The sequence below is a fragment of the Mytilus trossulus genome, chromosome 2, assembly GCF_036588685.1.
Source record: "Mytilus trossulus isolate FHL-02 chromosome 2, PNRI_Mtr1.1.1.hap1, whole genome shotgun sequence".
Lineage (NCBI taxonomy): Eukaryota > Metazoa > Mollusca > Bivalvia > Mytilida > Mytilidae > Mytilus > Mytilus trossulus.
In genome coordinates, this window is record NC_086374.1 from 46,691,988 (window position 1) to 46,716,002 (window position 24,015).

The 24,015-nt window shown below is 32.7% G+C and overlaps 1 protein-coding gene across 1 annotated transcript; it reads right to left on the reverse strand.

Moving 5' to 3' along the window:
- Nucleotides 1–11,753: 11,753 nt before the first annotated feature.
- Nucleotides 11,754–23,960, reverse strand: LOC134707404 (juxtaposed with another zinc finger protein 1-like). Its single transcript, XM_063567118.1, has 6 exons — nucleotides 23,793–23,960; nucleotides 19,788–19,860; nucleotides 18,787–18,866; nucleotides 18,316–18,418; nucleotides 17,469–17,597; nucleotides 11,754–16,906 (listed from the first exon to the last, which is right to left on the reverse strand). The coding sequence occupies exons 1-6, from the start codon at nucleotides 23,890–23,892 to the stop codon at nucleotides 16,483–16,485; spliced, it is 909 nt and encodes a 302-aa protein (XP_063423188.1). The 5' UTR covers nucleotides 23,893–23,960; the 3' UTR covers nucleotides 11,754–16,482.
- Between the last annotated feature and the right edge of the window lie 55 nt (nucleotides 23,961–24,015).

Genomic DNA, 24,015 nt, shown 5'->3' on the forward strand with positions numbered 1-24,015 from the left:
TTAAATTTCTTAAAAGTATATGCTCGTTTGAATATTTACCTGTATGTCTACTGATTTATGTTGACGTATTATGTTAAATACCATCTCTGCTTATGACGTCTATTTTTAAAGTTACCGTTGATTTAAAATGTTACCACCTTTTTCGGATTCAATTACACCAGCAACAATAGTAGGAGATGCAAGTCATATTTCTGACGCTATTATTGAACCAGAAGAGCCAAATACAGATACGAATTTTTATGTAGCACGATCGGAAGTTGACCCTAACAATGATACAATTGCAACATGAGAGACACTACCATAAGGTTCCTATCAGTCGGGACCTCCTGAAAGGAATATAATAGCAACAACTAATAAAGATGACCCGGAAAATATTGTTTGGATCTTACCTAACCACCTTGAGGATCTTTTCGTGGCAAGTAGTCGTGAGTTGTCCGCAGAGCAGACATTGCAGTTTAAAAAAACTACTGATATGACACAACAAGGCTGTTGTGACCTAATTTAACTCGCAATTGACACGGGTGATGCCAGGCCAGTTAAACAGAATCCGAGGCGTCTTCCTCTGGCTAAACAGGAGGCCGCCGATCAAGAAATAAACCGGATGCAGGAAGAAAGAATTATCGAGGTTAGTAAGAGTTCATGGTCGTCTCCAATCGTACTAGTACCAAAGAAATCTGGCGGTTCTTGACGCTTACGCGCGGACTTCAGAAAAAATAACAATTTGACAAAATAAGACTCATATCCGCTCCCCAGAATAGCAGATTGCTTGGATGCTCTGAGGGTCACAAGTTGGTATTCGATTATTGATTTACATAGTGGTTATTGGCAGGTGAAGATGGCACAGTACGACAAGGAAAAGACGAGTATTGTAACATCTTAAGGTCTTTTCCAGTTAAGCTCTTTAAGATTATCGCATCCGATATAAAATACAAGCATATTGATAGATCAAATAAAAAATCTAAATATTGGCCAGAGCATCTGACGAGGATGAACGGCCTTGGTCTGAGTGTGACCTAATTTGATATCCGAAACACCATGCGGAATAAAAACAATTAAACAATTAATCCAACACAATAGAAAGAAAACTTAAATAATTACATGACACCAGTACACTAAGGAACAAACAACGACTGTCAAAATTAAGCCCTCATTACAAATTATAATGATCAGAAAACTGCAAAATGTCTTCCAAAAAAGACAAAGACATTATAGAAATGCTCGATTACTCCTTGGATTGGTTTAGACACGTGAAATAATTTAATTTCAAAGGCTAATCTTCTCATTGATTTTGAAGAACTAGCCCGAAAAATGAGATGCAAATATCAGTTTGACGACGGATCAAATAAGTTTATCCCTCACCCATTTCAACAGAAAACAGGATATCCTCCTTCTTTTGCTAATAATGCAATTGAAGACTACATCTTTGCTACTAAGATTGGAATTGGAAAATTAAATACTACAAACTACAATTGCATGAATTTACGAAGATCAAACCAGTATAAAAAAAAGTCCGAAACAGACGTCACCATGGACACGGTGTCGTCTGATACAACAGGTGTCCCCTCGTCACAAGACATGACAAATATCTCAAATATGACTCATTCAGATCATCGTCCTAGTGATAATGGCAATATTACACACATACAGTCATGTTCAGTTCTCCTTAAAGACATTTTGGTTTTGATGACACAGTACAACACTGTCACATTTCGAAATGTGAGACCAAACGCTGCAAAACTTGTGCAATTTTAATTACAGATGCTGAATTTACTAGCAATTTGACCAAGAAGTCATATTTTACCAGAAGTTACAATGATCTGAATTGTAAATCGATAAATGTCGTCTACGGATTAGAGTGCAACCTTTGCGGATTGGTATACGTCGGTGAAACGAAAGGAAGGCTAAACAAACGTATGTGCGGTCATAGAACCTCAATGCTAACGACATTCTATACCAGCATTTTAATCAGCCCGATCATTCCATCGTTTCTATGACAGTTTGCATTATCGGAAAGATATACCATAGCTCTAACAATCCTAATCTTTCAACGGCTCTCCGTAGACAAAAAGAAAACAACTGGATTATACAATTGGGAACTGCGACACCTTATGGTTGCAATGACAAAATTGATGGTATAGGTATTCTATCTAGTCCTTCGTGTAACTCGGTAGATGTGATGAATATTTTCATCTCGACTCCTCGACGTAGACGCAGTCATGGTCATCGTCATTATACATCACCTTCTCTGCATGATATCTTTATTGATGACCTGCTGTCATTTATACAAAAGCCGTTAGGTATTCATCACATTCGCACGAAACTTTATTCATTACCCCTTACAAAACTTCATTTTCTGTTCAATTTATGTTTGGAATCAACTGTTACAAACCCTCATTCAAACCAATACAAACTTAAAGCTATAATTTCGGATATTGCAAGTCACAGATATTTCAAGCCAGTCCGCATTTGAAAAGATGAAAAAGAGAAAAGATCTTTCCTTAATCTTTCCTTTGCCAACAAAGGTCTCGATGGCGTCAACAACTTCGGCAATATCCTTCATCATAAATTAGTTCAATCGAAAATACCTCCTTATTTCAAAGACCAGTCTGTACCAATCATTTCTTATACCTATACCAAACCTATTGCAACTAAAATTTTCAATTACAAACACGTTTTGCAGGATTTCGATATTGCCGACTTCAAGTCTAAACCTCCTGATTGCACTTGTGCTAGTTCCCAATTCACATATAATCCTGCTGGCCACGTTATTACCGGTGACCTCAACATTGTTAATTACACTTCTCTACAAAATATGTTATCGAAAGGTCCGAAGTATCGTGAGCCTAAATCCATCTTTTTAAAAATTTTGATGGATTCAGTCGAGGATTATGCCAGGCAATGGGCTAAGCGCGAGAAGGAAGATGTAGACACTCTTTCCGAATGGATTAAGACAGTGAGGTCGTTGATACAAATCAGAATTAAGAAACTGAATGGGTCCATCAATGCCCATGCTACGTCAATCTTTAAAGACCCAAATGTTGCTAAACACCTATCCGACCTCCATGATAAATATGTTGTTGTCCCTGCAGACAAAGCCCCAAATAACATCGTATTTGTGTGTAAAAGTCATTACATTAACTGCTTGATAAACGAATTAGGTATTGACAATTCACTTGGAAACTCAACATATACCCTTACGACACTTACCAAAGAAGAAATCCTGGATAAGCATAGGTCTGTTCTTTGTTCCTTTGGAATTTTAACCAAAGATGAAGAACTGGATCTTCCATCACTGTAGTGGATACCTAAACTACATAAGTGTCCTTACAAACAACGGTATATTGCTGGGTTTTCCAAGTGCTCCACGAAACCTCTTTCTAAATTATTAACATCTATTTTATCAGCAATCAAAGACGGCCTTCAAAGTTGTTGTGAAACTGCCTATTCTAGAGGTGGCGTGAATCAGATGCGGATACTTAAAAATTCCAAAGATCTTTTATTTTAGAGTACATACAATCTAACTCTCTTCATCTTGTAACAGTATTTAAACATTTGACTTTTCTACACAAGTATTCCACATTCTAAACTAAAAGACAAATTGAAAGAGTTGGTATTGCTTTGCTTCATAAAAAAAGAATGGCCAACGTAGATACAAGTATCTTGTCTTAGGAAGGAATAAATCCTACTTTGTAAAGGATCACTCTGATTCAAACAAAAAATTCTCTGAAACTGATATTATCAAGATGCTTGATTTTTTTATTGACAACATATTTGTTACGTTCAGAGGACGTGTTTTTCAACAGACTGTTGGCATTCCAATGGGAACAAACTGTGCCCCTCTACTTGCCGACTTATTTCTTTATTAATATGAGACTGACTTAATGCAGGCACTTCTAAGGAAGAAGGATAAGAAGTTAGCAATATGCTTTAACTTTACTTTCCGCTATATAGATGATGTTCTTTCACTAAATAATTCAAAATGTGGTGACTATGTGGAACGCATCTATCCCATTGAACTAGAGATAAAGGATACTACAGATACAGTTAAGTTTAGGGAAGGGGATTGTAGTTACGACGTAAGAAACATATCCGATATCATTTGTGAAACGGTTATTCCATAACGGTCAACCAACTCGTGATGGCGTCCGTAAAATTTACGAAGGAATGATTTCAACTGCACCATTTGAAACTCTTGGTTTAATAGCTTCCTTGTGAGCAGTAACCCTCTATCAAGAAAATCATGATAGTAAATGCAATCACGGGAATATCGTATCAATTGGGAGATATATAACCCGTATGTAGGTGCTGCTGGAATGTTGCTACTTAGAAATGGAAAGTTCACAATTGGAAAGCTGAAATCATCTCTTTTGTCGTAAAGTTTTGTCTTCAACCGACCCTCATTGTCAATTTCTAGTTGTAAGTCAAGATATGAAGCCGACTTAACTGTATCTGTAGTATCCTTTATCTCCAATTCGATGGGATAGATGCGATCCACATAGTCACCAAATTTTGAATTGTTTAGTGAAAGAACGTCATCTATATAGCAGAAAGTAGAGTTAAAGGATATTGCTAACTTCTTATCTTTCTTCCTAAGAAGTTCCTGCATGAAGTCAGCCTCATAATAACAAAGAAACAAAGTCAGCAAGTAAAGGGGCACAGTTTGTTCCCATTTGGATGCCGACAGTCTGTTGAAAAACACGTCCTCCGAACGTAACAAATATGTTGTCAATCAAGAAATCAAGCATCTTGTTACTATCGGTTTAAATTAAAGCCATGCTGCGTCAATATTTTCGACTGTTTAAATACACCTGCTACAAGTGAATCAACACCTATCATTTCTTCTTGTAAACATAAAAAAGGAAAAAGGAGTACGTGTAAGACTTGTGATATGTTAATCACGACTCCTGATTTTACTAGTAATTTAACATCTAAAACATATTATACTAAATCTTTCGAGCCTCTGGACTGTTCCACGGACAATGTCGTGTACGGAATCGAATGTACTTTGTGTGGACTTCTTTATGTTGGTGAAACTCGTCAAACTTTGCGTAAAAGAATGAATCAACACCGGTCTGATAATAAAGATCCTCAATTTAGGGTTCTTTATAACCATTTTAATCAACCGGACCATGATCCTTCTTTATCCATGAAAGTACGCATCATTGAGAAAATTTATCACCACACAAATAGCCCTGTACTATGTACTCCCTTCCGCAAAGATAGAGAATTTTTTTGGATAAGGGAGTTAGGGACTCCAATGCCATATGGTTGCATTGACAATATTAAAGGAGTAGGAAATTTGTCAAGTCCTGCCTGCAGTGATGTTAATGTAATGGGTTTATTTAATACTACCTTACGACAACAACGTAGTCATGGGCAAAAACATTACCATCGGCCTAATGTAAAAAAGTCTTCCAAATCTAGATCACCATCTGGGAGCTTTGATGACCTTCTTTCACATCTTCATCATCCACTAGGGTTACATTACATAAGAACTATTCTCTTTTCACTGCCAGTTAATTTTCTTAAACGTTTGAGAGATTATGCACTTGCCAAAGGAGGCACCAATACATTTTCATCAATATACAGACTAGTCAGTATTATTTGTGATGTAGCTCTTTTCCGTCTTTTCAAACCAGTAAGATCTGGACCTTTACATGAAGAAAAGAGGAGATTCCTTCCTGTTGATTTTGCCAATAGAGGAATCGATGCAATCAAAATCTGCAACGTTCTACATCACAAGGAGGTAACATCTAAAATTCCTATTTATTTTCAAAATCAGTCTGTTCCTATTGTATCCTACAGTTACACCAAAACCATTGCACCTAAAATATTTAACTATAAACAGGCATTGCAGGACCTTGACTTAGAACAATACCTTAAAAACCCTCAGACATGTGACTGTTCCCACTCGCCTTATAATTACAGCCCCTCTGGTCATGTTATAACTGGGGATCTAAATATAATTCAACATGAAAATCTCCGAAAGGTGATTTCTCATGGTCCTAAGTTTAGAGAACCCCAACACATCAATTGGAACCATAACTTCAAAATAATTATGAATTCTATTGAGGACTACGCCAGAGCATGGGCTAAGCGAGAAGAAGTTGAACTTGACACTTTGTCAGAATGGGTTAAAACTATCAGGTCTCTGATAAAACGTCGCATTCACAAGTTGAAAAACTGTGTGAACGATCGACCAAAGTCCGTTTTCAGAGACAAAGAGGTCATGAAATGTCTATCAACTCTTCATGACAAGTATGTTGTTGTTCCTGCGGACAAAGCTTCAAATAATATTGTCTTTGTATGTAAATCGTATTACTACGAATGTCTTGTAAAAGAATTGGGTATAACGGAGCACTCAGGTAATCCCACATACAAAGACATATCATTTGACAAGGATGAGATTTTAGCAAATCATAAGTCCTTCATTGCTTCAATAAACATTACATTGAACACCAAATCGGAGGACTTACCTTGTTTGTATTGGATACCAAAGCTTCATAAAATTCCGTACAAACAACGGTATATTGCTGGCTCATCTTCATGTTCCACTATAGAATTGTCTATTAGATTGACTAAAATTCTGTCCGCAGTGAAAGAGGGTCTTCAGAAATACTGTGAAACTGTTTACTCGCGTAGTGCTATTAACCATATGTGGATTCTTAAAAATTCTAAAGAACTTCTAGACAATTTCAAATCTCGGTCTCTTTCTGAAATAAGTTCCATCAAAACTTTTGATTTTTCAACCCTGTATACCACCATTCCCCATGTAAGATTGAAAAATCGCCTAAAAGAAATTATCCACAATGCCTTTCAACATAAAAATGGTAGCATACGCTATAAATTTATTACTTTGGGATTTCATAAAGCATATTTCGTTAATAGTGACAAACAAAAAGGTAAATCATGCTACACAGAAGAACAAGTAGTCAGTATGCTGGAGTTTCTTATCGACAACATATTTGTTGAGTTTGGAGGTAGACTTTTCCAACAAGTTGTCGGCATTCCTATGGGAACAAACTGTGCACCTCTTCTTGCCGACCTCTTCTTATTTTCATATGAATCGGAGTTCCTCCAGACACTTGTCAAAAACAAGAGGATCAAAGAAGCCAGATTATTTAATTTCACTTTCAGATATATTGATGATGTTCTTTCCTTAAACAATCCGAACTTTTCTGATTGGGTTCCATTAATATATCCCCCAGAACTCGAGATTAAAGAAACAACAGACACGGCTTCCTCCGCCTCATTTTTAGACTTATATCTCGAATTTGACTTACACGGTCATCTCAGTACCAGAATCTATGACAAACGAGACGATTTTAATTTCGAAATTATAAATTTCCCCCACCTTAGTAGCAATATACCAACTTCACCTGCATATGGAATATATATTTCCCAACTTATTCGATATTCAAGAGCTTGCAGCTCCTACTCAGACTTTGTAAAACGTCATCAGTGTCTGAGTAGAAAGTTGATGAACCATAAGTATGTCAAAGAACGTCTCGTCCTTTTTCTAAAAAAGTTCATCGGAAGGTACCAAGACCTTGTTGATAAATATTCCGTATACCCTTCTCAAATAATACACGATGGTCCTGATGTATAGATTCTGCGTACTGATGTTGTGTATCATCTTAACAACATGTTTTATTGTTCTTTTATTTGTTTTTGTTCTATTATTAAGATTACTTTTACTATTGAATGGTTTTATGTGATATCCGTTTGACGTGGCTCGGTACTTATACATCTCGTCAATGTGTTTGTATTGGCTTTCATTTTTTGGTGATTTGTTTTGTATATGTGACTCTTTGAATTTCTTTTGTGCTTATAACGTGACTCTGTACTTTAAAAGATCACGTCAGTATGATATTTGTTTATAATATGTCACTATGATATATTTCTATTATGAATTACTATATACGTTGAACCACAAACGTCAAAATCAATCAATGGCGTAGTGGAATTAACAATTTTTGGATTCTCATAAATTCTATGTATAACTTTTGGACTAGTTTGAATCTCGGTCTATTTCTGTAATTTATTCTTACATACTTTTGATTTTTTAACCCTGTATGCGTACATTGCCTATGAAAATTTTAAAATTGTTTGTATGCACATTGAACGACAAATTTATGTGACGTATATAATTTTTCTGACGTCAGACACTCAAATCAATCCATGTGTTCTTAGACAGTAGATGTTTTTGTGTCCTGTTAAATTGTTCCTTTTAAAAGTTTTGGATTCTCATAAATTCTATGTATAACTTTTGGACTAGTTTGAATCTCGGTCTATTTCTGTAATTTATTCTTACATACTTTTGATTTTTTAACCCTGTATGCGTACATTGCCTATGTAAATTTTAAAATTGTTTGTATGCACATTGAACGACAAATTTATGTGACGTATATAATTTTTCTGACGTCAGACACTCAAATCGATCCATGTGTTCGTAGATAGGTTTTTGTGTCCTGTTAAATTGTTCCTTTTAAAAGTTTTGGATTCTCATAAATTGTATGTATAACTTTTGGACTAGTTTGAATCTCGGTCTATTTCTGTAATTTATTCTTACATACTTTTGATTTTTTAACCCTGTATGCGTACATTGCCTATGAAAATTTTAAAATTGTTTGTATGCACATTGAACGACAAATTTATGTGACGTATATAATTTTTCTGACGTCAGACACTCAAATCAATCCATGTGTTCGTAGATAGTAGAGTTTTTGTGTCCTGTTAAATTGTTATACGATGATGACTGATGACTGATGTACCCATATTTTGACTATTTTATTAATTGTGACTGTTTATTTAACGCATCATGTAAATGTAGCGGAATTTGATGAGACTGTTATTAAAGTGAGAGGGTTAGCGCTATAGAACCAGGTTAAATCCATCATTTTCTACATTTGAAAATGCCTGTACCAAGTCAGGAATATGACAGTTCTTGTCCATTCGTTTTTGATGCGTTTTGATTTTTGATTTTGCCATGTGATTATGGACTTTCCGAATTGATTTTCCTCTGAGTTCAGTATTTTTGTGATTTTTAAATTTTTTTAAGAGAATTTTTGGTTTGAATCAGAATGATTCTTTACAAAGTAGGATTTATCCCTCCCTAAGACAAGATACTTGTATCTACGTTGGCCATTCTTTTTTATGAAGCAAAGTAATACCAACTCTTTTTATTTGTCTTTTAGTTTGGAATGTGGAATACTTGTGTAAAGAGTAGAAAAGTCAAATGTTTTAATACTGTTACAAGATGAAAGAGAGTTAGATTGTATGTACTCTTAAAGATCTTTGGAATTTTTAAGTATCCTATATAAAATAGCCTCTGCCAAATCAAATTATTAATATTGTGTTATAAGGATCGTTAAGGTCAAGGTTTAAGTACATTTCTCTGTTCATCCTAACATTTAAAAACGTCCTCGAAAATCAGGTCAAGGTTAGATGAACCATATCAGACGAAAATGCACCTTACAAACATTGTATACACCAACTATAATTGACTTAATGTATGGAGAATCTGAAAAATTGACAAAACCACGAACATTTACGTTGATTTATGAACCATTTAAATGAGACAAAAGGTCAGATGAACCCTACCAGACGGATATGTACACATTCCAATCATTCCGTACATCGAACCATTGTTGACTAGATCGTTGCTTATAATAAACGGGACTAACAACGAAAACTTTTGGTTTTCAATCCTTACTTAATCATTGTTAAAGTTGGTAAAAATAGGGTAAGAGTTGTCGTACATCCATTGCAATGTGTCCAAGGTCAGATGAACCCTAAAAAGCAATGTACATCAAATATAGTTGAACTTATGCTTATTGTATCATAGAAACAGACATAACCACAAAAACCTAACACTAATCAAACAACCAAGAAAATAAGGCCAAAGTCAGGCATTGAAATGTCTGGTCTGCTTTACCTTAATTAAAATGATATCGAGTCTAAAAGATAACGGTTTTGCTACACATATCATATGAACTTTACACAATCAATGATATATGGCAATAAGGTCAAGGTAAGATACATATTGTCAGACAGACATGTACACCTTTGAAAGCATTCAATACACCGAAGAAAGTTGACCTATTGATTATAAAATCTAAGAAACATAATACCAGGAAAACTTAACATTAACAAGTGAACTTTTAAAATTGAGTCAAGGTTAGATGAAGTCTGCCAATACAACAAATGATATAATAGTATATTGAGGCCAATAAGTGCAAAGGAGCAGAATGCCTAGAACAAAAATGAAATTCTATTGTACATCAAATATAGTTGAACTTATGCTTATTGTATCATAGAAACAGACATAACAACAAAAACGTAACACTGATCAAACAACCAAGAAAATAAGGCCAAAGTCAGGCATTGAAATGTCTGGTCTGCTTTACCTTAATTAAAATGATATCGAGTCTAAAAGATAACGGTTTTTCTACACATATCATATGAACTTTACACAATCAATGATATATGGCAATAAGGTCAAAGTAAGATACATATTGTAAGACAGACATGTACACCTTTGAAAGCATTCAATACACCGAAGAAAGTTGACCTATTGATTATAAAATCTAAGAAACATAATACCAGGAAAACTTAACATTAACAAGTGAACTTTTAAAATTGAGTCAAGGTTAGATGAAGCCTGCCAATACAACAAATGATATAATAGTATATTGAGGCCAATAAGTGCAAAGGAGCAGAATCCCTAGAACAAAAAATGAAATTCTATTGTGTGGTTTTATAGTTGTTATGACAAGAACAGGACTGATGGACGGACAGATAGGGATTAAAAACATAATACCCAATGCAAAAATTGTGGGGGTATAAATAAGTAGACATTTTATAGAATCTGAGAAGAGAGCTGAACTATAGAAACCTTACGAGAATCAGTGAATTATGGATATGAGGTAAAGGACAGTTGATATCTGCTAGACATACATGTACATCCTCTAATCATTCCATACACCAAGTAGGGTTAACCAATTACGGGAAATATTTCAGAAACTGACCAAAACACAATGCATGACTAATGAGTCATGGACCTAAATAAATCATCTCTAGTTAACCTTGTTCACTGATCCATTAAATGTCATGTGAATCCTGTCTGAGAAAACCATATACCAAATATAATTTTTGTATTACTCATAAGTGAGAAATTCACATGCATTGCTAATAGAATCTGAAAACAGGCCATCTATTCTATGTCAATCAGTGATCAATAAGATAAGGCCAAAGTCTTGTGAACCCTGTCTGACAGACATTTTTACCTTGATTCTATTTACCAAATGTAGTATAACAGTTGCTTTAACACAAAAGTGTTCAATGCAACAAACATGACATACAGAAATTTTAACCTAAGGAATCTGTATAGAATTATGAAATATCCAGGAAATTCATTAACTCATGCTCAAAACACAAATCAATTTTATTTTACTGGTAAATTTTTAATAATCACGCTTAGAAATTTGAATGATTTCAATAACAGGCCCTAATCTCTGAAAACGAGTTTCAGAGGAATATGCTGACAATGTTGCTATCTTATGTCAATGCATATGGAGAATTTCAAAGCATACACTGATACTGAGATAACCATTCTTCATAATGTTGAATATTTTTAAAAAATGGCTCAAGACATACTTGAGTAAGCGTGTAAAAAGGTATACCCGTAATATGTCTTTTAAGAGCCCTGCTTAAAAACAAATTTTTCATGGGATAAATAATAAAAACATACGAAATGACCAACAGTTTATTTTAATTGTACAACCAGGTCTAAGGATAACATAATAATTGCATGCACTGTCATGCTGAGAAAATATCTCCCCTAAGAAAGTTTTACAAAATAACAATTGAGTATTTCTGAAATAGAAAAATCATAAAAGTGAATACTTATTTTCTTATTTTCCTGAAAGTATCCATAATTTGCAATAAAGGCTTCCAATGGTAATACAGTGTTTGTTCTTTTCTCATAATCAAGTTTACTTCCTTGAATTCCTCACAATAATACTGAAATTGTATATAAAAAAAAAAAGTAGCTTAAAATAGGCTAAGCAACATGATCCCTTTCTTTTAAAATTGTTTAAAACAGAAGGGAATAAACAGATTTTGGTGAAATATAAAACTTATATTATTTTATTTGCACACCTCTGCTCTTTTAGTATGTTATAATCTTTCCATTTAATTTTTGCTCATTAAAATAACATTATGGTACTATTTTCATAAAAAAAATCTTCTGACTACAATTGATTGCAAGTTATATTTTGAAATGTTCATGAATTACAAGTATATTTTTTCTGAAAATGCTACAAACACTCAGTTTTCAAAAATATATATTTCCCCAAATTAATCATGTGATTATGCATAAAAACAGATCAATCATCATGTATAAACAAACAAACAAAAACACTACAAACAAAAGTAAATATATACACAACCTGATATGTCATAAAATTGCAAAGATTTCAAGCCGTTAATTACATGAGTCGACTATAGTATTTTAGGGCCCTGTATTTTAACACTCATTCTCCCTTGAATACATTATTAAAATTTATTAGATTCTGATAAGTTACTTTTTAAAAGCTTAACTTTTCAATTATTTTCAGTGTGAAAATAATTTCCGTTTTTGGACATGAAAAAGCACTAGAACAAAATTGTGATTTATCATAAACTACATGTAAGCTAGACCAATTGTAAACTGAAAAGTCTTAAAGAAACAGCACCATTAAAACATCATAAAGAGCACCAACAATACACGAGATTTCTGAATAATTATGCACTCAATACTGCACTTTATAATTGTATTAAATAAAAGAATGGACGGACCCTTATCTACTGACTAGATAACATATCTACAACAAATATACAAAAAAAAAATCTCGTTTTCTGGCAAAATGTTTCATTTACATGGAAGTTGTTTGAGACAGGATCAAAGGCATTTTTTGTGTCTGTAAGACAGACTTCCTCCACCTTTAAAGGTCCATGTCAAAAAGATACAAATATGGAACTACATGAACCAGTCAAGCATAAAATGTATGTCTTGATGAAAAAATTGTTGAAGAAAAACATTTTTACAAAAAAATAAAATGAAAGAAGTGACAAAATCAACCATCACAAATAAACATAGAGCAGATATAAAAAGGCTTCATAACAGAAGTTACTCAAGCATGATAAATAGGTCATAGTGACCAAAATATTCTGCTTCATTTAAATCTAATTGATTAAATTTCTTCTATAATAGTTATCTGTTGCATTGTAATATCAAAACAAGCGGTTTTTGAGGCATTGACGCAAAATTTTTGAATAGTTAATTCTGGTTATCCGAATGTTTTTGAAATGTATTACATTGTGTCAGAGCATTGTGATCTCATTGTTAAAGAATTGTATAGGATTGAATAAGAAACAGAGCATACAATATTACATTACAGATCAACAAATGCATGTTCATCATCATTGAACACATTAATAAACACACATACATTATCACTGAACATTGTCAACAAACACATATACATCATTGAACTTGTAAAAAAAACTACACAAACATCATAAGACATGTCATTAAGCATGTCATCAAAACCAATTAACACCACAGTACCCAAATTGCATCTATTCAACAAAAATAGCTGCAAAATCTCACAAGTTTTCTTTGAGACTAAACAATTTGCATTTTGAAAGTTAACATTATACATGTCTTTCAATATAGCTGAATATATTTAAATATTATAAAAAAATGTTCACACTAAATATCAATAGATGAAACACTCACTTGAAAAATTAAATCTACAGAAACGTTGCATGGCCATGCCACGTTATCAAAAAGTCATCTTTTAAAAATGAGAAAATAAAATATGTAACAAGCAATGAATAGTAAGCATTGACTTATGTCAAGAAATTGAACAAACATCTGTTACTCAATTTTTAAGGATGTGAATTCAAGCATGGATTCAATGTGGGTACTCCTCATAATGGAATTGTCGATTGTTTGGAGGTCTGTTCAAACCCATTTTTCTATGATGCAATATGAATTCAAAACCAAATTGGTTTTACTATAAAGTAAATAAGGATACATTTTCAAAATAAACACAGAATGGATCCTAAAAAAACGTAGGTAAAAAAACTGTCACAAAAGGTGCAATTTGGGTACCCTCCCGTAGCATCATCATTAGAACATTTCAACAAAAACAATTTACATTATCCCTAAAACAGGTCAACAAACACACATACATCATCAAGGAACATGTCAAAAAACAAATGTACATCATCAGAACACATTATTACATGACAATAGTTAAAAATAAAATCAAAATCTTTGTTTTCATATATTGTATGCAACCACTTAAAATGAGAAATTATAAAAAAAAAAGACTTAGCAACTGTAATTTGACCAGCAATAGTGATTGATATAATAGTTTATTTGCAAATTCCCTGTAATTGATCCTGTAATTAGAAATCCTTTTTTTGGCTGTCTCCCTTAGAAGGGACATTAACTTTTATTGACAATGGAGAGCTAGCAGAAAGTGCAAATATATAAGTGCGTAATGTGTGTAACCTTTAAGTTTTTAAACCATTAAATAACATCTAATTTGTTTTATTTTATTGTAGTATAATAAGCCAATCTTTTATAAGGATTGAATCTTATTTGTTGTTCAATACATTTGATACAAGAAGTTATTTTTCAACAGAAATTTGTTAAAACGCCTATATATCACTTTGAACTTATGCTTTTGAGTGGGCAAAAGCCAATTTTGTCCGGCAGAGAAACAGTCTACGATTGACATTGAGTGGGCAAAAGCAAATTTTGTCTAGCATATAAACAGTCTATGATTAACAAAGGGAAGTAATTTGTTTAAAAAGTGTGTAATAACAGAATTAAATCAGTAATTGGCAAATGGACTATTTGAACACAACATTTCCAAAGACATCTTTAAAATCCTAATATATGAAACCTTGCGAGGTGATTGATAATATTAAAAGAAGGCAAAGAATAAATGTTAAGATTGTGGACAGTTATTTAAGTCAAACAAAGGAAATAAATATCATGCTGACTCATTTCGCTTTTGTTACAGGTATGTATTATGCATGTATTGTGGGAAAAAAAACCAATATCATTGAACTTTAACACAAAAATATACAAGTCATTCAAGCATGAGTATAAAAATTGTACATAAAGATCAAATATCATATATATTTAGCCACAGGTTCTTGAGAAAAATATTTAAGATGCATAACAAGACCAGACCAACAGATGAAAACAAACAAAGCTAAATCTATGTTTGTAACATATTCATAGCAGAACAAAATTAAGACATGTTATTTTCTATCAGATTATAAAAATTCTAGCACCTATGCACATAATTGAACAGTAAAACAATATAACATATGTATAAAACAACAAAATAGCAAAACTTTTTTTTTCAATATTGCACTTTTATGAGTTTTTTTTATATTTTACAATCTTAATACTACAAACTATGTATCTAATCATATTCAAAGATACTAAAGGTAGCTTTGGGGTTTCATCAAAATTGGAAGTTTCAATGTTATTTTAATGTCTTTTTATTAAGAGACATTTTGATTTTAATTATCTCCCTTGAAAATGTTTTACTCTTTTTATTGCAAGTAAAAAACAGTTAGAGAACAGCATGGAGCTTTAACATAAATGTTAGAACAAAAATCTGCAGCCTATGTGATTTTGAGGTAGGAAATTGTCATTGTAAGTTTGTGATTGTAGAAGATTCAATATGAAAGAGCTCTGTATATTCAGAATATAATATAAGACAGGGTCATAAATCAGAATGTAGTCACCCTAAAACATCAGTTTTACAGCAATTCATTCAAAACTGCAAGAGGTTTTTTTAACTAGATCAGAATGTGTGAACTGTAGCTCATTTTTGTCTTAGACAAATATAGATGTTAATATCACATGTATATTTCAAAAACTGTGAAATACTTTAAATGTCATAATTAGCGGAATGGAATGGTGTAAATTAACTGTCAAACAGTGGAATGAATCATATATAATCAATTTTTCATTGTATTTAATACATAACTAAAGGATTTCATAACTTTTTACCATTTTTTAAAATTCATCAGAAATCTCAAATTTGTAAGAAAATAAAGATGAAAATTTTAACATGTAACATTTTGACTGTATCAATAAACTGAGGATACCGTCATTTGACCAGATAAAACAAAGTATGTAATTAAAGTTATCTTGTGTTAACAATGAAATGAAAATGTAACAATAAAATATAAATAAATGAAATGATTAATTCTAGCTGAAAAAATGATCTGATATGCACTATAAGAAAATGAAAATGTTTGGCACTTTGGTTTTCCATACACTGTATGATTGAAAGACATTTTTATATTATAAGATTACCCCTGATGTCAAGTCTTTGAATAAGACCTGAAATGTAACAAATACTGCAATGAAATTGACAAAATGGTTATCAAAACGTAAATTCACTGGAATCTTGCTTGTTCTGAAGTAATAAATGACTGACTTTCGTCATCCAGGAATGATGTTTCCATAACGTCAACATGTACATCTTCTGAAGCCAGCATTGAATTCATACTAAGCACAGGAGATTTCAACTTTTCATGGCTGATATCTTTGTTTAACTTTAAGATATTTGTAAACTGACAAGAAGTTGATGTCTGTCTTATGATATTTGGTGCCATGCTGACATGTTTAATTGCTGGTTCTTTCTTTAAGACCCTTGGTGCAAATATCTGTGTTGCTATCAACATGTCCTTTGTTTTAGTCAAGGTCACAGATTTCATGGTTAATGAATCACAGGAGTGCAAATTTGAGTTGTGATTTTTCAGCCCATGTAATGTCTTGTAATTTTTACCACATTCACATTTATATGCCTTCTGAATGAATCTGAAAAAAAGGAGGCAATAACTTATGAAAGACACACTAACATTTGATACCAATTTATTATACTTATGTTGGAATATTTACTTCGAAATTGTGCATGTCAAATATTTGACATGTTTTTGATTCATAATATTTTTTTTAAATTATATGGTTGCAGAAATACTAATTTATAATGAAAATTTGGCAGTGAATATTTTGTAGAAATTGAAATATATTGTTTCATTTTTGCATCTGTCTCAAGTCAGGAGCCTCAGAAATTTGTAATCTTTTTTGTTTAAATTTTAGTTCATTTATTTTATAGAACTTAGTATGACTTCCATTTGCAATGAAACTAGTATACATTTTTGTGTAGGTTCCAGCTGAAGGACGCCTATGGGTGGTGTGATTATCTCTCTGTGTTGAAAACCCGTTGGTGGCCTTCGACTGTTATTGGCCTTTAAAGGCTTTTGGTCAGGTTATTGTCTCTTGACACATTCCCCATTTCCTTTCTCAATTTTTTAATCACTATTTGTAGCAGTATCCATGCAAATACATCTAAAATGAAAATTTAGTAATTTGGACATACCCTATATCCTTTTTATGGCCATTCCGAGCATGGTACTTCATTCCATTAATATTTTTGTAGCTCTTTTTACAACCTGGTATCGGACAGACAATAGGTTTATCACATTCTCCTGGATTTCTGGTTAACATACTGCAATAGAACAACAAACTGTTGACACAGAGATATGTCATGCCTGTCACCAGAAAGTTAAAAAAAAAATAAGACATTCTGATAGGCAGCAATTAATGCTGCTTATAAATTCAAAATTGCTGGACCATGAACTAGGGTAAAGGGTCTTGAACTGGTCAACAAACTTAGGAGTACTGATAGTTATGCAACTTTATAGAAAATATCATTGAATCTTCAGAAGTAGTTCCTTTCAAACTGACTTGTTTTACTTTTGTCATTTCAGGGCTTTTTATAGCTGACTACATGTGTATGCAATATGGGCTTTGCTCATTGTTGAAGGTCGTACAGTGAACTATAGTTGTAAATTTCTGTGTCATTTGGTCTCTGGGGGAGAATTGTTTCTTTGGCAATCATACCACATCTTCTTTTTTATATTAAGAATTAGAAGGAAAACTTAACATTGAAAATTTCTAATTAATTCAAAGTCACTTAACAATGACCATGGGGGCATGGCCTTGAAATAATTGTCAAACTGTTATAAACTGATAGTAATACAATTTTATAGTAAATATCATTGATCTATTACAAGTTGTTTTAATAAAACTGACTCACAGAAAACTTCACAATTGTTGACCCCTAAAACAATGAGGAATAAGTTTTGTCAACAGAAAAGCAACACCTACGTCTCGCCTTCTGCAAAAGTTCAGCAAAGGTGATGATATTTCTGTCTGATGTTTACCTTAGTATAAGTGGAGCCGTAAGTTCCTGACTTGATGACACAGAAACTGAATCATCACTTTCATACCCGTCCGTCTGCAAATCTTCGTCATCAAGTTCACTTCCTGAAACAGATTTGTTTATATGCAGATTTGGCTAAAGGTCTGTAACTTTTTATAATTTCTTATCAATTTTGATTACCGTAGTCTTATTCACAGAAATTTTTCGAAATTATGAACTTATGTTAGCCTAGATTTTATTTCAATCCATGTAAATCAATTTTTGAATGCAAGTAAACACCAAAATAAATGTTAACTCATAACTGTTCTAAATTCTAACAGAGATAAATGTATCTGCAATATTTTATGAGTCATGATTTTCAACAAGATAATGTACGAAAACCAATAATTAAAGTCATAGTCAAGCTTTTTTGTGTCCTTTAACAATGCCAAATTAATACTCTTGTAGTATTGGTCTGTGTATATCTACTAACCTATAGGTGTACTACTCCTGAGAGAGGAGGATGGAGATACTGGCCTCACTTTGAACTTTAAATCAGCATCTGTGTAAAATCTGTCAATATACAAATAATACATGTTTATGTTTTAAAATTTTCAATAAAATAAACTGATTTCTTTTATTACAGCTTAATAAAGTAATTACAAGTACCAGTATAAATGGGTTTTTTTTTCAAAATCTCTTTTACATTTATTTGTTCTTAATTGATCTACATGTAGTCATAGCCACTTATCATGCTTATGGGAATTCCTCCTAATCAATTACCAATAAAATTTGTTTTGATTTTGATAATTTTCACAGACAGATATACATGTATTATATTAACAATTAAAACAAAGTTGGTATCTTGTTTTAATTCAATACAACTGGTAGTATCTGTCTTACTTGTTCCTGACTTCTGCTTTGGGGAAATAAGATGATCACGTTAACAGGGGTTACTTGTTTTCTTTTGATAAATTGTGACAGAACAAACATAGCTTAATTTTCATATGTTATTAAACTTCTGCTTTAAATTTAGCTAGAAGACATGCAGAAATAATTTGCCTGCCAACTAGATATAGATAGATTTTGATTCACACAATTTGTGCTAGACTTACTTCCCTTTCATTCCCATGTGTACAAATCATTCATAAATGTACCAATTTAAACTTATTATACTACATGTACCACTCTTCCTTAGAAAAAGTTACTTTCTGTACAAATTTGATTTTTTTATATTAGCTTGTTTGATTTATCACAATGATCTGATACAGGTCTTTCATCAGACGTGTTTGTAACTCAATTTAGTCAGATAAAAACATGACCTTGTACAATGCCAACATACAGGTATTGAGAGTGTGTAGATCTGTAAAAACATGTGCATATAAATACATACAACAATAATATTAAGTATAGTTTTAATTTACTAATAACAATATCAATATTATACATGTACCAAAAAGAACAATGTTTATTCAAACATTCTATAAAACATACCTAAGTATATAACTAGGAGCCAATGATTGAGGCTGTTCCAGTTCTTGATTCTGTAATTGTGAGGGGTCTGTTTCTAAAAATAAAACAACTTCATTAATTACTGAGAGGGTAGGAGGGGTCCTGATCCCTAAATTCCAGGCTTAATAAAACAAAATCCTGAGGTCCTGATTTTTAAATAAATTAAAATCCGAGCATCCCGAAAAAAGAATTCCGGATCCTAAAAGGGTTAATCTCGATAAAGTTCCTATCCCCCCTTATTACTGTGGGATTTTGAATTTCAGAAATTTTTAAAATGTAAAGGATATAGGAATAACAAGAGTATGTGTCCAAAAGACACCATGCCCCGCTTTGTCAAATGAAATTGAGGGCAACATTCTTATTTGTAATGCATTTTAGTTGGAGATAATAAATGTAACCTGTGTATTAAGTTTCAAGTTGATGACTACAGCTCGAAATTCCCAATCATAATGACTATGTATGCAAAATAACAAATGGATGCAACTATAAATTCATGATAAACTAACTCGACCAAAAACTTTAACCTGAAAAAGAGCTGTTTCACCCAATCTCATTTTCATGTTTAATGAACCATGAAATGTGGACCAAAACCTAAATTTGTAGTAGTTTTTAGAAATTCCCAATCATAATGACTATGTACATGTATGCAAAGTTACAAATGGATTCAACTATAACTTCAAGATAAACTACCTCGACCAAAAACTTTAACCTGAGAAAGAGCTGTTTCACACAATCTCATTTTCATGTTAAATCAACAATGAAATGTGGACCAAAACCTAAATTTGTAGTAGTTTTTAGAAATTCCCAATCATAATGACTATGTATGCAAAGTTACAAATGGATGCAACTATAACTTCATGATAAACTACCTCGACCAAAAACTTTAACCTGACATAGGACGAACGGACTAACTACGTATAGGTGATATTAATGTATCGAACAATTTGACAAGACCTGTAGATTATTTTATGTCTTATCAATATATATATAGACAGCATCGTACATTTAGTTACTGACAAACAATTACGAGTTACCAAGCTTGACAATACATGGTTATAAAAAATGAAAGCTAAGTCTACAGAAAAAATAAGAAAAAAATAGCCTTAGTATAATGACTTATCATTACACCTGGATATATCGTCTCGTATTGTGTTTTCGACCGTCTGATGTTTTCGACCTTATTCTACTTTCACTTCCCGTATGCTGTGCATGCCCGCATGACGTCATATTTGGCTGCTATACTTAGTAACAATAGCAAATGATACCACGTGGGATGAACAATTTTCGAATAAAGTTATAATATTAAGTATTTACGTTTTTTTATTTGATATCAAATTTTTGTACCCTTTTCACTAATACTAGTTTTATCTTCCAAAAGAATCGGTCTAAAATATACAAATTTTCGAAACTTATGACAGAGGTCTTTTTGCATGCAAAGTTAACTTCAAGGTCATTAAGTCACATGACTGTCAGGTGGTTAGTTGTAATACTTAAAGTTAATTTGAATACGGAAATCAATACGCATGCTCCTTACAGCTTTTTACCGAAAAAATAAAATATCAGTTAAATTTTATTTACAGAAAAAATAGTGTCAGTGGAAATTACAGACAATACTCACCAACCTCACTTCACAATGGATTAACCAAAGTATTTAACAAAAAACATGAATGTATACAAGACCATACAAGTCTTCCAAAGTGCCTCATTCTGAAATGTGTACAACTTGTCCAAAAAAGACAAAATAATATTTTATATCTTATAGTTGTATATTTAACCATTTAATTCTTTAAGTCATAAGATTGATCGCCTCTAACACTTTGGTATAAACTTTGGTATCAAATTTAAAACCAATTCCGGATATGTACGACATGTCGTTTCCGACTTTTGACCCGTTTTTTAGATAGGTCGAAAACACAAGACGCTTGTTTTTGTCAACCAAGGTGCCATCGATCTAATGAACTCAAATGAAAAAATAAATTAAAGATCGAAATATATTTCCAATACAATTATTTTATGCACAAGTATACTAGCGACTCTCAAAATATTAGGTATGTCCATCTTCAAACATATAACTGGGAATTTCCGAAAAATATGTTAGTAGGTCGAAAATATACTGAGTGCCAATGAAAACGCAACACTTTTGTTTTTTAATTTGTTTTTATAATTTTAATTTTATTTATATTAGAACTTTGTATAGTTGGTTTAAAATGATTTTTAAGACAATTGACGACAACTTTATGGTTGAGTGATTTTTGGAACAAATGCGAAGTAAGGGTTATTTTGAACGGACATAAACCGAGTTCACCGCTTTTCAACATGCGCACCATTTTCACGATTTTGTCATTTAAAGCTTAGCTAATGTCATGAATTTTCCCGCCCTTATTGTAAGGAAACTGCAATAAACATCTGAGTAAATGCCAGGACTTTCTGACAACCAGCGACATGCAGTTTTGGGCATGATCCAATGAAGCCTTTCACTGCATACAATTAGGAGAAGACTGAAGTTGTAGCCTCTACAATAACCCAAATCATCCACAAATTCAACCAAAATGGACCATTTATGAAAATCGAAATCCCGGGGTACAAAAAGCAAGAAACGCTCAGCCAGACAGATACATTTGGTCTTAAACATATTCGATATTGACTCTGATGGTGTACAAAGATCATGAGAGTTCAATGGTGGTCACGGTAGATCCTTTGGAGCAATTTCAGTAAAGCACCATTTGCGCAGAAATTGTTAAAGAGCACCAAAGTTTTTCCTTAGTGACATCTAAACGGCCGTTAGGCGTAAATATTGAATTCTGTAGACCAAAAATCATTCGTTGTGTACCAAAAAACGTCAGTGGTGGTTACATAGACATTTGGCACCCATCTTGGCCAAAAGTCATGTGTTTCGCCTGATTTTGGTCCGATTGAGCAAATTTTGCATCAAATTGGACATGGTTTAGACGATGAAAACCACCACCAATATCATAAACTGATAAAGTCAGCTTGAGTTTGATATGCGGGACAAGTGGAACAACATTCCTCGGGATCACATTAAACGTCCGGGATGATTAATTCCACGGCGCTGTCGAGATTGCGCTGCACAACGGGGTTGTTACATGTTTTGTTAGGACTGTGAGTTGATGATTCAACATTGGATGTTTTGTTTACCTATAGCGTCTGAAAGATGACTATGAAACATTTTTGTTTGATATCGAATTATTGTTAGAATAGTTAATTTTCAAGAACAATTTACTTTGAAAGATTATCATTTCTTATATTAATTTTATTTTTGAAAAACCAAGTGTTGCGTTTTCATTGGCACTCAGTATACAATACACGAGGATATTATCAAATACATTTCATCACAGTCGCTTGAATTTTAGTGATATATGTATGAAAAAAAAATTTAAAAAATACTGTTATATGGCCCCTATATTATACATATAACAGTATTTTTTTTAGTTTTTTTTTCATACATATATCACTAAAATCACAGGAGTTTGAAATCCTATCAGTAAGGGGGTAAAAATATACCAAAGTCGACTATCACAGTAGAGCTTCTCTCAAAGAGAGTTTTTTTCTCTTCGAGAGAAGCTCTACTGTGATAGTCGACTTTGGTATATTTTTACCCCCTTACTGATAGGATTTCAAACTCCTGTGCTAAAATTCAAGCGACTGTGATTTCATTACTAACATTAGCATTTTAAAAAATTAAAGTAATTTTAATGTTTTTTTAATAGTTCAAATGGTGAACTCAATTCTGTAAAAAATTAAGCAACTTAGGACGAATTTGTTTAAACTTTTTGGAGTTGGAACGAATCTTTCAAAAATGGGCCTTCAAAAATACACTGATCAGCTGATAGAAGAGGGGATTTCCAGATTTAGAGTGACGTCACTGACATTTTCCCGCACTTCCAAGGTGTAAACAAATACCTAGGAATTTGGGTATCGGCCTATTTCACTTAGATCATGCATAAAAAACGTAGAACAACAATATACCAATATGAGTGTCTTCTATATGTCGAATCAAGTCTCCTAACGACTGGAATTCCAGTCCACAGCCCAAATATTTACACTCGTTAATGAGGAAGACCGCCATCTGCGCAGTGGAGTGAAATGCGATCGGTTGACCTTAAATCTAATTTGCATAATCCGAAAATATCCGAATATTTCTTAACACTCAAGGTATAATTATTAAAAAACAATTTTTTTTTAAGTAAAA